The 17,038-nt window shown below is 46.5% G+C and overlaps 2 protein-coding genes across 5 annotated transcripts in view; one reads left to right on the top strand and one right to left on the bottom strand.

Annotated features, from left to right (window-relative positions):
• The window catches only part of Bap170 (Brahma associated protein 170kD), a 57,311-nt gene that overhangs the window by 13,580 nt on the left and 26,693 nt on the right, over positions 1–17,038 (top strand). The window lies entirely within an intron of this gene.
• On the bottom strand, positions 7,830–16,814 carry LOC138189660 (skin secretory protein xP2-like). Its single transcript, XM_069131741.1, has 2 exons — positions 16,802–16,814; positions 7,830–8,368 (listed from the first exon to the last, which is right to left on the bottom strand). Exons 1-2 carry the CDS (start codon positions 16,812–16,814, stop codon positions 7,830–7,832), a joined length of 552 nt encoding a protein of 183 aa, XP_068987842.1.

The raw sequence follows: 17,038 nt of genomic DNA, 5'->3' as shown, positions 1-17,038 counted from the left end.
GAGCAGCGTAGAGTCAGAAGGATACGCTATGTACTTATGCAGAAAGAGAGACAGAGGGAAAGCGTTATACGTTCGCAAGTGTCCGGCTTGTTCAAGGGCGCGACTGGTATACGGGAGAGTCTTCGGATGGCCGTCAAATGGGCACGCAGCGTAGTCTGGCATTGGTCTGCTCGCTATACGCAGTGCGTGTAGCGTGCGAGGAATCCACGACGAAGTCGGTAATGCTGAGTCAGTCAGGTGCCGCGGCGCCTCTTACATCGCTTGTACTTGGAAATGGTAGGTGCGCACGTAACAGAGAGAAAGAGTGAGAGAGACGAAAGGAATAAGATATGGAGGCTAAAGTATGTTAAAAGATCAGGATTAAAGAGAAAAGTATTACGATTGACCGTAAAAAGAAAGGGAACAAAGGGAAAAGAAGGAGGTAATAGAGAAAAGAGAAAGGCAAGATATAAAGGGGGAATGAAATGGAAAGAGAAAGAGACGAAGCGCTATTGTTGGGAAGGAGAGGGAGCGGGGCGTTCGCTGGTTCGCTCCCCGGTGATGAGGTACGGTCGATATGGCAACGCCGCGCCCTGGTACACGCATACCGGCATCACTGCCCGCCCAACCATCGAACAGTCGGCAACGTCGCTCTGGCAGTACGCGGGGGAGGGGGCAGTCAAGCTCTCACACATCGAATGACGAGGAGACCGACCTCATGCCCTGCACACATGTGCAGCTGGGGACACCGAAGAGAACTGAGATGCCTGGCTGGTTGGTTGGATGGTTGCTTGGTTGCTTGCTTGGTTGCTTGCTTGCTTGCTTGCTTACTGCTGCTGCTCTGATGCTGCTGCTGCTGCTGCTGCTGCTGCTGCTGCAGTTTCGCTTGTTTTCTTGCCTGCGCGACTGTCCCACGCACGCGCTTCACTGACGTGCATCTCTGTATCCAAATTGGCCAAGTAATTTTCACTTGGAGATTCGTTTTTTTTTTTCTGCTACGGAAAAAATAGGTATCTGCTCCTGCCTCTTCAAATTATTTAGCTCGTTCTATGTTCTTTTGGAAAAAATCCATAATCAGAATTCTCGAACGAAGGAAAATGTTCGTTAAATGGAATATCGTTTTCATTGAAATATGAATTGTCTGACTGTTTGAAACACAGTGCGCGGGTAGCGTTTACTTTTCCGCCGTTAGATTCCTGTTTCTGAAAATAAAATTGATCAAGAACGATATATTCTTTATACGAAACGAGGCTATTTCGCGTACCAAGTGCTTTGACAAGTATACCTTTCACGGATACGTGAACGTACATACACGATACCGTTAAATCGACCAATTGAATGGTTCGACGTCGAATTACGTACATATGCTTCTCTTATAGCGCATTAAAGTATTACATTGGACTGGTTTCAAACGTGCATGGCATCCTTTATAATACCAACATTGAACTTATACCGAAAAGGCTAAAGAAACGTCAAGTTTATCGTAAGAGCCTATATAACCTCGTTTCGAAGGATCGAGCTGGTAAGATCGGATCGCTGGCTCGCGAACGGTATTACTTCGATGGTCGCATGATTCGCTACAGCGGAGGCATTCCTCTTTTTGCTCGTCCCTCGATCGTAGGTAACGACACCTACTACCTCCTTGGCGAATGTCGCGTGTGGTGTTGCCGTACGATCGGAGCAGCGAGTAACGCGGAGAGAAAGAGATGGAAAGAATTGGAAAGCGAGAATCGCTCGAGTGGAAGGGAGATGGTGGCATGCCGCGGCGTTGCCATTCTGTCATCCGAGGGCAGACCACTTCCGAGAGTACGCCTCGTGGCGGCTATAGTGCGGCAACGTTGCTTCGACAAGATTAAATAGAGATAGCCTGAGGTATACGCTCCGCCGTCGTAAGATGGGCTCACCGTTAGTCGAGGAAGAAGTGAGACGGATAAAGGACAGCTAAAGGGAAGCATATCGCTTCAATTCGAACTCGTGGTCGATCGTTCTCTTACCAACGCGAAAACGTCTAACGCGTAACTTTTTGAACGCGTCGCAGCCGTTGTTGATATTTCCTTTTCGTTTCTACGATTTTTCCTTTAGTTTCTTCCTTTCATGAAAATTAAAAGTGTATTTAGGATGCATATCGTGTATATACTGAAACGTTTGGATTAGCGGAATAAACGTTATTGTCGTGAGATTGGAAGCAGCCGAGTAACGCAACCAATAAATCATACGACGTATCGTCGAAATGTTCTAAACGTTTTAAAATGTGTTTGAGTATTGGACGATATTGTTACCAAGTTGAAAATAAACCATTTGAGAACTAAATTACAAATATAAATTGCATATTCACGTTCGAATCGATCAACTTTCATCGTATACAGTTTATAATTGCAAACGAAGTATCCCATTTATAATTTGATCGCTAGTGCAAGCTACTATGCGTTAATGACTGTAAGGGGGAAAATTCTGTATCTATCGTATACGGATAAAAGTGTGTTCGACTTGCCATTGTCGCGACTCCCGAAGCAAGTTGGTTCAAGTTGACGCGTTATAGAATTTCTGGTACTGCGTCATCTTGACACCAAGTGAAATTTGCTTTTCAAACGAAATACAAAATATAAATAACTTGCCTGTACAATAAAAAAAATATGTTGCGTATGAAACACTAGGGTGGCATGTTTAAAATCGTCCAACGTTCCTAGTTACGTTTCAAAATTCTACTAATTCGGAGTCTTCTAATTCATTTTTAACGAAGCTCGAAACTTTCCATTTAGACACGTCGATATATAGAAAGTTGTTGGCGTCGCGTTGCTTTTGTCAGCGAACAGAACTCGTTGGAAATCTTTCGCGAATGCTTGCCTCGTCGAACGATCGCGTTCGTGGGTGGGGTGGGCGAGATAAATACAGTAGCCCCCTCCCCCATGCTTGGAAAGTATCTCTCTCGCGTATAGAACTCTATAGAGGTGGAAAAATTGCCAGAAATATAGAATAAATCTTTTCACGTACATAAATATTTAACACCGACGTGTTAGAAGATACGTTGAACCTTAGAAAAATACGCGAACGATTACGAATCTATTATCTCCTTTCAGAATTGACCTATCGCATCTATCTATACGGAGGTTATGGTACTTTTTCATTTTGTATTACGAAGGGCTATAGTAATGTTTTGTCATATCGTACGAAATCGTATTTGCGATCGTGGTCGGCAAGCAGAACTAGGAAAGTCGCGTAAAATCGGTTAGGCACCGAAGTATGTTTGTTCCCCTTGCTCTTCGTGCTTGCTCTCGCACCAAGACGAAGAAATTTCGAGAAAATGTAGCCGATTCGTTTGGTTGGCGAGTGACTCATATGCAATTCCGAGTATCAGCAATTCATTGGTACGACCGAGGCTTGCGTTAATTTACGACCTCGTTGTATTTCTTCTACCGATTATATATATATATATATATATATTGTATTTATATATTATATAGGAGGATCTACGGTAATTAAAGCTTTTTTCGTCGTTTCCATTTGTGCGCCGTGCACGAGATACATCGGTATTAATGGCCTTGGCCGAGCAGTTGGTAAGCCATCGTTCGAACACGAGCCATCGCCAGAGGTCACTGTACTTACCTTTTCTCTTTCCTCTTGTTCGCTCCGTTCCTTTGTCACACCGGCTTCGACCCATTTGCGGCGTACGCATGTTCGCGCGCTTTCCGTGTCTTTCTACTTTGTCTCGTCTTGGCCCGTTGGCGAAGCTTTCTCGCCAACTTGTCAGCTGGAACGTCTGCAACCGTGGTTCTCTTTTTAACGAAAAACACCTTTTGCTCACCAAGTTGAAAACGAATGTTTCTCCGCAGCTGGTGTTTTCTTACTGACTCGATGCTGGTTGTGTCGTACTTTCCGTCGATTATTTTCAGTATTCGAGGAAACAATTTGCGATCATCTATATAGGATCGAGCGAAGATATTTGTATCAATCAGAGTCGGTAGAATATCGATTTGTACCTGACTTTAGAGAAATTGGTGAATCTTGCAATATGCAAATACGTTTGTGCATTTTTGTAATACTTTCGTGTCGATCTGCGCGTAAAAGAACCGTACATAACTTGTTCGTGAACGCGAAGATTCGAAATATTATTTGATTTTTGACATTGAAAATGATGGAAAAGCTGAGCGCGTGTTTCCTAATCTGTATTATCTGTGGCGGCAGACGGGTAGCTGGATAACCCGTTGGCACACGCGCCATTAAAGAATGATCGTAAAAGTGGCGGTAGTTATCTGAAACGAGCGTGGCGTTCGGTTTAAGATAAATCGTGCCGTGGCGGTCTAATCCTCGCGTTATTAATACTCTTGTGGTTGGAGAAGTAACGCGTAACAATAATTTCCATTATCGCATTTACGTTATCTGTAATGGATTGAGAATTGAAATTTGTATGATTTTTAGATGCCATCAAGAGGGTTAGCTGTTCAAATGAGGTGATGTATTGATGAAAACGAGCGAGTCTGTACAAACTAAAACCTGAATAAAACTTGTGAAATTCAATTATACGGTATTTCATTCATTTCTGGCGTTTGATTATGTTTCTAACGTTACGCAGCGTTCGTTAATATTTGAAGAAAAACTTTGGGTTACACGGTAAAAGCGAATTGTTTTTGCGTTTAAGGGAAATATTATTTGCACGCAAATTTACGCGAAAGTCGCGCGTATTTACGAAGCGTATTGCCACGCGTGGAATCGTAAAAAAATGAAAGATTCGACATTATTGAATTTTATTTTCAGTTTTCACTTTTCTGTAAATTTTCAAGCGATGGGAATCGTAGTAGTACCCGCTATACCTGTTCGCAAGGAATATGGTACGAAGGAAAATAAAATTGTACCTGAAAAAGTACGATAGGAAGGAATTTTTGATAGATACTGCAACGTGGGCGGCCATCGTAATAAGTTGAGTCTGGCGGACACGGTATCTCATTGGAACACACTCGTCGCACTGTGACTCTGGTAGATTAGTTTATCTTATGTAACGAGTTAGCATGGAAACAGAGAAAGAGTATGGCCATTGTTTGGTTTGCGACAACTGTGTGCGCACAACGTGGCAGCCGCATGAGTTCGCAGATGTGCCTCGACCGTCGACCGTCGACCGTCGACCATCGACCGTCGACCGTCGTGTTGCGTCGGTTCGAGCTTTTCGCCCAAAAAGCGTATTCATATACCGATATTTACACACCGTCCGTTTCGTTAAACGGCCGTTGCGTTTCGTGCTTTGCTGAAAGAAAGACCGAAATCTTCGAGATGTTGAAATACGTAAATGTTTTCTATATAAAACGTTGAAAGCGTTGAAACGTAGCATTTCGATGTAGCACGAATATCGGTGTCCGCGTCAATCTTCCGATAGACAGATTATCTTTCGTATTTTCGAAACAGCTATGTACATATATACGCACGATACACGACGCACGATACACGACGCACGATACACGACGCACGATACACGACGCACGATGGTTGTTCGCCAGGTAGCGGAGAATGCTCGGGAAAGAATATCGATGAAAACTATACCTTGTCTATAAACAAATTTGAAAAATCGATTTCTTCGTTGCTCCGTTTGCGTCTGCTATATCTCGGCCGAGGTGGCACTCGTACACGTTATCCGTGAAGCCGATGGACCGGACGAACGTGCTAACGGCGAAACATTTGATTTCTCGAAATGCGAGACTTCGAATCGCATACCGTGTTGATTAATAAATTATCGACCGAGTAATTTTCGACGCCACGTCCGATAAACGTTCTATTTATCGATAGAACGATTTTCTCGAGTATAAATTTGGTTTGAAAAGTTCGAAGGTAGATCAGACTTAAAAAATTTAGTCGATATGCGACGCTTTTAAAATTTTTATAACTTGTCTTTTTATTTCATTTAAGAAATTCGGATTCGTACGTGCATACGTGCAACAACGAGGATATGGTAATGAAATAAAATACCAAGTTTTTCGAAACGCTGTTTCTAGCTAATATCTATTTTTCATGTATTTTCATCGTTCAATCGCAAAACCGATCTTACCACTTATATAATCTCTTACGTGTACGTTGATAATATTATTAGTGTACACGCTATACATACTAGTCTTTTTACGCGCATGCCATTCGATACGAGAAATCTCGGAATTTCGCAGGCGATCGATCGCAGCATTCGAATCGGTTAAAAAAGATTTCTTTTTTAATTTGTTTGACGTTAACAAACGGACCGTTTGTTCCTATACGTCGAACATCGCGAACAACCACGTTCCAGTAATATTATTTATTTAGACTTTATTCCGGAAGGATGGACTTTCGTTTCTACGTTGATCAAGTATTTCTCTCTTTCCTTTTTTCCCCTTTTCTTCTCCTTCTTATTTCGTTTTCAGGGAAAATGCTATAAGCCATTAAAGTCTTAAATCTTTGTTTTCTGTGTATCGACTGTCTGTGCGTCGAACAACTGAAAATACAATTTGAACGTAAAAATTGATTCGGAAAGCAAACTTGTTGCATGCATTCGATAAACGCGACTGATGTCTCGCGGAGTGTAGGAACAACAGCCGCTACCAGATCTCGTCTGAGTAGTTACCGTGTCGTTACAGCATCTGCGATAGCGTTGCGATCGTCTATGGTAGAAGAAGGAGCGGCTGTTCTTCTGTCGTCGCGAATTACGTGGCCTCTCAACCGCGCGCATCGCGTATTCAATTGTCGTTGACTGCATGCACGTTTATTACGCGGACGCGACCTCTATCCAACTACTACGCGTACCGTGAAACCGAACGCTCGCCGTTCATCGGACAGTCGATCGAACGATTACGCGCTACTTAAAGTATAGGATATCGTAATTACCGCCAATTATCGGGCAAGTTGGCTGGCACCGCGACCGATTGGATTGGACCGATCTCTCATATAGGCGATATATAGTCGCGTTTATTACATCGTATCGTATGCTTTCGAAGCTGTGGAAATCTTTCTGGGTACCCACGCCCTACGCTTAACGCGAATTCTAGTTTTTCGCTTTCAAGAGGTGTACGCATTACGTACGATTACGAGTCGATCTTTCTCGATATCGTCCCGATGCTCGTTCGGTCCACGAACAAAGTTGCCATATGTTTCGTCGAATCGAGCGATATAATTACGCAAGAATAACGAGATCTATCTTATTATAATGGTACAACGTGATAGAATATGGGCGGTAAAACAAGCCCGAACATAGAGCGTCGCGGTGTCGGACAGAAATTTCTTCGTTGCAAATCTTCGATCGATACCAACATCATCGTTCGATACCGCTCGAATTTCAAAATATCATTCCGAGTCTCCGCTCGATCTCGCACACCTATATGCCAAGGCTCTGAAAAACACTCGCATCCGTCCAAGTTTCATCAGCGCCAACCCGCCAACCTCTCTATACGCCCTTCGTACGAGCAAGCAGCGTCCCTTACGCGTCAGCTGCCTACCAACCCTTGAAGCAGCCGTCGATGGTTTGGCGCGGATATCGAGGTCATCCCGGGCTTCCCGTATCGGACCGCTACTTCCGTTCGCTGCTATACGCTCGTGTCCGCTCCCTCGCGAGTGCTCTGGCGCACATAGTTAGGCAGCCAGGCGCGCATACGCGCTCGCTCTCGCTCTCTCCCCCTCCCCCGAGAGAGGCACCGGCGAGAGCTCTCCCTATACGTGTACGCACGCGAAGACTTCTTCGTCCGTTCGCGTTCATTCAGAGTTCACAGTCAGTCAGTCACCAGCACACCTCCACCGATCAGCTGATCCCGACGACGACGGCAGACTGCGCGTCGCCAACCCCTCCGCCCTCCTACCCTTCTTCTCCACACCCGTCCCTCCTCCTCCACCTCCTCCTCCTCCTCCTCCTACCTCCTACCTCCTCCGCCACCTCCTCCTGCTGCTGGTCGTTCTACTACTACTGCTGGTACTGGTGCCGGTGTCGAGGCCGGTGCCTGTGCCGGTGCTGGTGATGGTGCTGGTGCTGGTGCCGGTACTGGTGCCGGTACTGGTGCCGGTACTGGAGCTGGTGTTGGTGTTGGTGCTGATGCTGGTGCTGGTGCTGGTGCTGGTGCTGATGCCGGTGCTGGAGCTGGTGCTGGTGCTGGTGCTGATGCTGATGCTGGTGCTGGTGCTGGTGTTGGTGCTGATGCTGGTGCTGGTGCTGGTGCTGGTGCTGGTGCTGGTGCTGATGCTGGTGCTGATGCTGGTGCTGGTGCTGGTGCTGGTGCTGGTGCTGGTGCTGGTGCTGGTGCTGATGCTGGTGCCGGTGCTGGTGTCGGTGCCGGTGCTGGTGTCGGTGCTGGTGCTGGTGCTGGTGCTGCTGTTACTGCTACTGCTACTGCTGCTCCCTCACCCTCTGGTGGACGATCAGCTGACTGAGAACTGTCAGTCGTGTGCCTGCGAGCTCACGCAATGGTGGGGCTCTCCGCGCGATCCAAGTTGCTTGCTTTTTGCTGTACAGGATCGCGACGCGAGACGACGCACCGCGCCGAACCACGCGACACCGTGTCCCGTGCCGCTGTCCAAGCTTACGCGAATCTCGCCGACGATTCGGTTACCGACCGTCGTGCCAGAAACTAGATACCGATACGGCTAACCGTTGGGTGCAGTGATTCGAATGCAAAGGACATGGGGTAAGAAGGTTAATAGTTGGCCTCTTATCGTTAGCGAGTGGTTGATATATCTCGGAGCGCGGTGCCATTCGTCGGAGAACCTTCGAACGATACACGCGTCCATTTCGATGTTTACCTGATCCCAGCTTGGTCCACCGTTTCGGCACAAGTTGCCGTTAATAGAATCGCTGTCATCTGTTTGCCTTTTTCTTTCGTTCGAACGAGAATGGAGTCCGAACAGAGAACCGGATGGATACTTTGTCGTCGATCTGTTTCCAACTTGTAAATAATAGAACTCGCTTGTTCCATTTAAAAGTTCCAACTTTAAGCGTATTAAAATTCAACGTCGAAGAATTGGCTTTACGCGTATAAAGAATTTTGCGAACAAATCGCTTACGTGATGTCGTGCCTCGAGTACACCGATCCTGAAATTCCCCTAATTGGTACTCGATACTCGAGATGCTGAGAAAAAGTTGCTGAGAGAAGTAGGTTTGTGCTTACAATTAACCGCGTTGTTTGAATTTCTTGCTCGTATCGCGAAGCATAGGGTCGAGCGGAAACGGAGAAAAACGATCGCCGTGATTTCAAGTAGATCTCGAGTCGATCTCGAGTCGAACGTTCGCCAGGGTGGTACTTACTTGGTCGGTATTCTGGGAACAGGGTTCTTGGCTCTCTTCGTTGCGTTTATTCTCGATCATCGCCCGTGGAATTTATAACGATCCATCGGTGATCTGTGTATCGTCTGGCAGATTCGGAAATCGATAAATGTTTGTGTGATAAATGGTGTTTCAGGCCATTTTGTTACGACAGACGCGCATTGCACAAAGAGATCGGATTCGTCGGATCGTAAATTTAATCGTAGCTGAATTTAACGTGACGACGGTAACAATTATAAGCGACTGTACGCGCTTGACATTTGCGAGCAGTTCGTATTTCTTATAGATTTATCTCGTTCTGAAAGAAGAACGCACTTGTATCGGTATATTTTATTAAAACCCTCGATCGATCTCTTCGACTTGGTAGCTGTAAAAAGATCTCTTCGTAAAACGTATACGTACGTTGTATGTACGTACGTTATATATTTGTTGTAGCATTTTCATACTGGTTAATTAGATTCGAGTATACGAAACGCAGTATCGTTTACTAGTAGTTTTGCATGACTAGAAACGTTCAATACCGTGGAAAGAAGGCGTACAACGTACGTACGTATATGTGCAAATACGTTTTAGAACCACTCTACGTATGTTGCAAACGATAGAAAATCGCTGCAAAGGAAAACGGAACGCGAGGATTGAAACATCCGCGGCTCGTCCCAAAAATATGCCGACGAATCGTGGATACTACGTCTGGCGGCATTATCGACGAGATCGCTGGTCGTATCGAACGGAACACCGAAAGTAGGACGTTGATTCGAAGATTTATCCTGCGTGTGTGCATGTGTGCGCGTGTATGCGTGTGTGCGAGTAGCGTCTCGCTGTCGGTTTCGAGCCCCACGTACGATACACACAGCTGCGCTGCGTCGGCTACATCTACCGGTTTCGCCTTACTTTGCTTCACAGTCGATGAGAAACAGACAAATGTATCGGCGTGCTCGTAATTCCAACCAGTTCTCCGTCTCCTCGAGCAGACAGGGCGATTGAAAGATATAAAACGCGAAAAAGCCGGGAACCAGTTCGCTGCTGAAAAACTAATTCATCGTTGGTAATAATCGTGGTAAATACGTGATATATTTTGCACGGGAGGAAAGAAGAATGGAGAATTGAATCGTGTAGCGTATCCTACCAGCGTACTTATCCCACTTTCGGGAAAACACACGCTTGCTCCATTTTTTCGCCGTTTCGGCTTGCGTTGATTCGTTCGAAAAATCTGAAGAAATTCCAACGAAGGTATTTTTCTACTGCGCGTGAATTATTTGAGAAAAAAATGGGCAGGAAAAGAAAGACCATCGTGAAATTAACATTTTCTTTCTCATGGTCGTTTACCGTCGTAAAATCTCAACAAGTACATCGCAAACGATCGTTTCGTCGCAAGTGTCGTCGTACCTATTCTTCGGTCGCTCGATCGGTCGCGATTGGCATATTCGTGTTAAAATTGTAGGCACGTAGCTCGTGTCTAACGATTGCCTGAAAGTAGTAATAAAATACCGCGTGTCGTGAACAACGCGAACAAGTTTGAATTCCTTTCATCGATCGCGACTAAAGGACGCGTGGTTCGAGCGTTAGACAGAGATACGTACAATATATTCGTGGATTATTTCTGTGACAGAAAATCGATGTTGTATTCGTTCCTTTGATATTGCAAATACGTAAATAACGAAAAATATGCAGCAACGTAATACACGTCGGATTAACGCAAATGAGAAGATGAGTTGTTCGAACGAAATATATCGTTCGTATCGCTGCATGTACGTGAAATATGTACGCGAGATTATGGATCAGCGAATGGAAATTGCGTAGGATATTTCCTTGGGGTACGTCGCGTTAAAGCGGTGAGCGACCGAATGCCGACACGTATAACCGTGGAAGGAACGAAGGGATCGGCTCTATCCATTCGTTGGAGACGTTTGAAACGATCTCTCGGTGTCGATAACGCGGTTGACCACCGGAAGGCCGTCACCGAGGAGCGATCTTCTGGACGAGGAGCCGGCTATCCTCGCCACCGTACAGCGAGCGGGATGATCGGCGTGGTAACGGGGCGCGACACACGGTCGGTCGCCGCAGCCGATGTATCTGGTCAACGACGAGATCGAGACTGGTTAAAATCTCGGCTGCGAGACACGCGGCGCGCGACGCGACGCTGGAAACGCGAAAAAGCCGAGCGATAGAGCGCGAAAACGGCGGCGCGCGCGGAGCCATAGGCCAGAGAGTGTAGTAGCTGGCGGGCCGGTGCGGTGCAGCATGGACACCGGGGCGTTAGGGAGGAGGGGAGCGTGTGCGAGAGGGGGCGGGAGAGAGGGGTAGAGAGAGAGAGAGAGAGAGAAAGAGAGAGACCATGTCCTACCCCAACGAGCACGTGGTGGCAAAGACACTTTCATCGTGCAGTCCCTCGGAGGCGAACGAACACGTGGATAGCGTTCGACGCTCTCGAAGAACGTCTCCGCGCATGCGCTGTGTAATTCATACTGTCAAGGTCAAGCAAAGTCGCACGATTACAGCCGAGACGGGGGCATCCGCGTGTGCCGGTGCTGCTATGCTACCTAATCGGCGCCAGTAAATCGCGCCTATGTATATGTATACTTGGACTGGGATGTAATAATAGGCAGGCGAGCGTCCTCTTCGTACGCTCTAGACCCGCGCTCTTGCTTCTTGCTGCTCTCGACGAATCGGTAGTCCCTGTCTGCGTCGTTTGTAAGGCACGTAGAACTTGGCGAAAATAAGAAAAGCACATTTTTTTTTTTTTTTTTGGAAGCATGGGATACGGACTTGCGCATCGCGAGCGCCAAAATGTCACAATTTGTCGCAGGTGTTACTCTACCGTAACTCAGGTTCTAGCGTAAGGTAGAGTCGAAATCGTAAGTTTCAACTTTACGAGCGATGTTTCTTATACCGAAATTCTTTTGAGTTTGAGACACGCTTACTGTATCAATTTGTCAATTTATCTCGGTATCTGTCTCTCTGCGCCGCCACACGCGCACGCACGCACGCACACGCGCGCACACACACACAAAATGATAGGAAATGGTTTCTGTCTCGGTGTTCTTGGGCTCGTGGCAGGACGAGCCGGTGGTAACGGCGCCTCTGCCAACCTTACACAGGGGGCTATTCAGGGCGAATGGCATGTTTTGCGTTATTGTTGGTTTCGTCGTGTGGCGCGCTCGACAACGATGGCGCTCGCGGTGCATTGTTTCTGGTGGTAAAAGAGGATAATGGCGTATCGAGCGTGAATGACGTTGATGATGGATGTTACGCGTTGCATAGGTTATGTATTATGATTTTACTTGGATGACCGGAGCGGTAGGAATATGATTGGCGAGCATCGAATATTAATCTTTGGACGCGAGAGCACTTTTAGTGGCACTAAGTGCGCGTATGTAAGCCTATGTAAGCGAAACGTAGTAAGATGCTACTGTGTAAGTGGTACGTGTTTATTTTACTGGTCGTTAAAAGCCGGTGGCGATAGATAGCGATGTTCGTTGGCGATAGTCGGGCAACCACCCGTTTTATTTTATTTCCAGATTGTAAAATATCAACGAGTCGTAAACCGGAAATCTAGCTTGTTTGGGAATTCCTCGTTATTCTCGATTTAGCGTGGCCAGGTAACAACGAATTATTAAGAAATCGTAGGAAATAAATGGCGATAAGGTCGTTGCAGCTTTCACGACCATCCTTATTTCTCGTCGCTTCGTATTACACGTTGTACTTTTTTTATAATATGACATTATTATAAATTATACGTGCTATTCTTTTTAAACTTTCTCCGTATATTTTGCAAGAGACGAATGATTTTTCAATGATTTCGTTCAAATGGCCAATCGTAAGTGTCTCGGAAATTTTCATCGTCGTTTCCAGCGCCTTTTATCCGTAACGTTTCAGTTTCTCAATACTGTCGGTAATACTACGTTTAATTGCATCGTTAGTCATATTTCGTTCTTACGCGATTCCTTGTTTCCACTTATTCTTTCCTGATCTCTCTTAATTAAACGTCGAGTGGCGTGCGACGAGTTCGCGTTGCTTGTTTTACCAAAGCTGCTTACAGTTTGTCACGATTTCCTTCTCTCCCTCTATCTAATACGGTTTCTCTGGATCAAAGAAAAAGTTGCTGCAACTCGAAGCAGATTCCTGTTAGCTTCTTTGTCGAGACTGGTAACTACTTCTTCCAGGCGACTCGCCTTTCTTACCTGTTTCTCCCCTTCGATCGAACGAGACGATCTAGCCTTAGAGGTTCGAGCGAATCTTTCCACGATCGTTGGCCGGTTCTCCGTGAGGAAAGGAACGAAGTAATTTTTCAACGTACGAGTATCGTAGATAAGGCGGAAGAGCGTAACTCATTTTACACTTTGATTCTAATTATTTTCATTTTATCGTGTTATTGGCCTTATACCGTGTGTTACGTACTAGCCGATATAAGCGGTTAATTATAGCGTGTGACGCGATACCGAGTACACCTGGGCGTACGTATTAATCGCACAGCAGCAGTTAACGATCGGAGCGAGAGATTAGCGTTTGTACGAAGACACGACAGTGTCTGGCCGTGTCTTCGTTGAACGATATACCACCACCTAATACGACAGCTCCGATACAAATTGTCCCTGATAGATAAGAGATAGCACGCATTAACCGCTAATAAAAGGTTATCGAAGTTGAGGTAGTTCTTTATCAGGAGAACGGAGAACCGTAAGGCGCGAGGTATCCCGATAAATCTCGCGTATCCTAACGTCTGCGTTTGTAGAATGTCCGATAACATCGGCTAAACCATAAAACCTTGTCTGCGTGTGTTTACTGATGTAAATCTTTGCGTCTCTTTCTTTCTTTCTTTCTTAGTTCCTTGTCGATTCTTTTTTCACGTTCTTATCGTTTTCTTACGCGCCAACGATTCCGCGTGCAAGGAAAACTCTTCGATCTCGGAGGCGTTGCTGTTAAGACTAATTCTTTTTTGCATATGAGAGAAACAAGTTGCTCGGTGGAATTTCTAGCGGACAATTTAGTCCGACTGAACGAATTGTTAGCGTTTCAACGTTACGAGTATCGACGATCAATTGGCGAGTTTCGAATTACGTTTGTTGCGTAGAACGTTCGACGTTGACGAATATTCTAGAATTTTGTCAGATTCGTGAAAATAATTACGCGAACAGTTTCCCCGCGGAAAGCGATCGAATATTCAACCTTGACGATTTTCGATTCTACGTTCGTGCGAATTCTCACGGAAGTTACAATCTTCTCGCTGGATCTTTCCAGAAACCTTTTTCTTCGTTGGTTTACACGAATCAACGATTCTGGAAGATGCACGCGTTATTATTTGCCGTGCTAAAGCGATCCGTAACAGTTTCGGTCGCTTTGTATCGTATCACGGCTACGTTTCACGGCTACCGAATGCCGTACAGCTAAAACGGGTAATCGCAATTTGGTAGCGTTTGGAACGCTTTCGTTGCGATTTTGTCTCGTTGCGTTTCGTTGTCTCGGGAATTCAGGTACAACTATTTATCGAAGCAGCGACAACGTTCAAAAAGTTATTCGTACGCGACGCGTACGTCGAATTTAAAACGATGCATCGCCATTCATCCGTCTCGTATGGAAATATCGAAAATGGGATTTAACGTATGTTTACGTCGCTATAACGAGTAAGATACACGCTGTACGTTTCTATAAAAGCGTTTCTCTTTCGGGGATTAGCGGGTGATCGACACGTTGTAATCGAGTGTTTGTCGTAAGACGATGAATTGCCAACGTCGGTTAATCGCGTAAATCGATCGTGAATTTGCAGGTTCTGGCGCGCAGGCTTTGCGGAAACGTCTCGTTTCGCATCGGAGCTAGCAATAATTTGAGGTCCGCTTATATAACGCCGTACTACTAATTTCGGCTTTTCGCGCGTTAAATGTGGCGGCAATTTTCACAATCGCGATCCAGATTTCGAAGGTGCGGATTCTAGTTAATCCGGATGCCTTCGAAGAGACGGAATTGGTCGGTGGAAGAATATATCCTCGGCTGCACCCTTATTTATCTCAAGCCGAACGTCTAGCTAGCGCGTTAAAAGAGGCGTTTTTAAAGACGCGCGTAGTTAAAGGCTGGAGTGGAGTAGGAACGTTTACGCGGAACAGATTTGTCACAGCGCGTCAACGACAAAGCGATCCGTCATAGGCGAACGCTGCTAAGCGTTCTTCGCATCGCGAGTACGCATCGATCGTTCGCAAACGCCGATTTCCCGATAAAAATACCGAAAGCTTTCGAACGATGCGAAAAGCCGTGGGAACAGAATATACGACTAATAGTTACGCACGCCTGCGCTACAACGGTATTAAACGTATGAAAAAGATATTCGTCGATGTACGATCGAGAGAACGTGAATCTGCGTGGGATTCGGTGGTGCGAAGCGTTCTGTCAGTCGCAGCGTGCACGAGTTCTTTCGATCGAGCGTTTCGCGTTCATCGACTGATCGGATATTTATCGCGCGACGCGTGCCGCGTTCGAGCGGTTTTGATGGGAGGCCGATGATGTCGCGAGGTCGTCCACGGTGGGGCGCCACATTCTCGATTCGTAAGGTTGAACGTCGGGACGACGAGAATAGCGAAGAAACGGGCGCGGATCCAGAGAGCACTGACCCAGTATGTCCGTCCGTCGTCGATTTCGCTACTCGCTTCCCCCGCTCCGTTCTTCCGTTCTTCCGTTCTTTCGTTCTTCCGTTCTTTCGTTCTTCCGTTCTTCCGTTCTTCCGTTCTTTCGTTCTTCCGTTCTTCCGTTCGCGGCAAACGCGGCGCGCAACAGCGAAAAACCACCGAGTCCCGACTATATTTTCTCGCACTTACGTGAGAGAGTGAGAGAGAAATAATCGAGACGTCGCGATTATCGCCACGATCGTCGTATTGGCGCTAGGTACGTGCACCGACCCCGCTATGCGTCGATTTTATCCGCGAAGTTTAAGCGCCTGCGAGAACCATGCGAAGCGGATAAAGCGGATAAAGCGGATAAAGCGACAAAGCGACAAAGCGTAGGTCGCTAGAAATACTTTTACGTATATCGATATCGATAGGGTAGTAGGGTGCGGGTTTCCTTGAAATTAACTCGTGTCGCACAAACGACGTAATTCGAAGTTTTGCGAAGCAAATCTTCCTACGAACGTATATTTCCGACACGATCGTTCGACGATGATCAAGGAGAGACGTAGAATTTTACCTATGTATCTATCGTACGGAATGGTGGATACAAGTTTCCGCTCGTACGCTTACGTATCGACGTTGTCGTCGTATACGTAATTTACAGAGCCCTACGAGGTAACCCGTCGTCCGCGCCTATCGTACCAGGCTCGTATCTCTTCCTTTCATCTTCTTCCTCCGTTATCCCGATCCTCCTTTATTCCGCTCCTCTCGCCCTAATTTCCTCCTACTTCTTGCGATTCCTTTCTCCGGATCGCAGCCATCTGTCCGTTTTTCGTTGCCGCCACGTATCGCGTATCGCGAGTCCGCACGATTACTTTTTCGACGCGCGCCCCAAGAAATTTATGCACCGCGCCGGGTCGCGTTTTATCTTTAGGGGCTGCCACTACCAGCAATTCCTCGGAAATCGTACGCGTACCACCCATCCCCATCCTCGTATCCTCGTATCCATGCTGGCTCCGCCCGTTCGTATTCGTCCCGACGCCGACTGGCGGATCGCGTGCTTCGTAGATTCGGTAGGAACGCGTTGGCGCTCGCTGCGGCAAAGAGGATCCGTCGAGTTTTCGCGAACGGAACCGTTGATTCGTTGGCCTCGAAAATAAACTCGAATGTCGAGTATATCGCCGATCCTTCTTTCCCGTAGATAAAGCGCGTC

The sequence above is a fragment of the Bombus flavifrons genome, chromosome 2 (assembly GCF_040668555.2).
Source record: "Bombus flavifrons isolate JBK064 chromosome 2, iyBomFlav1_principal, whole genome shotgun sequence".
NCBI lineage: Eukaryota > Metazoa > Arthropoda > Insecta > Hymenoptera > Apidae > Bombus > Bombus flavifrons.
The sequence above is the reverse complement of the archived record's forward strand: the minus strand, read 5'-3'. Positions and strand labels throughout refer to the sequence as shown.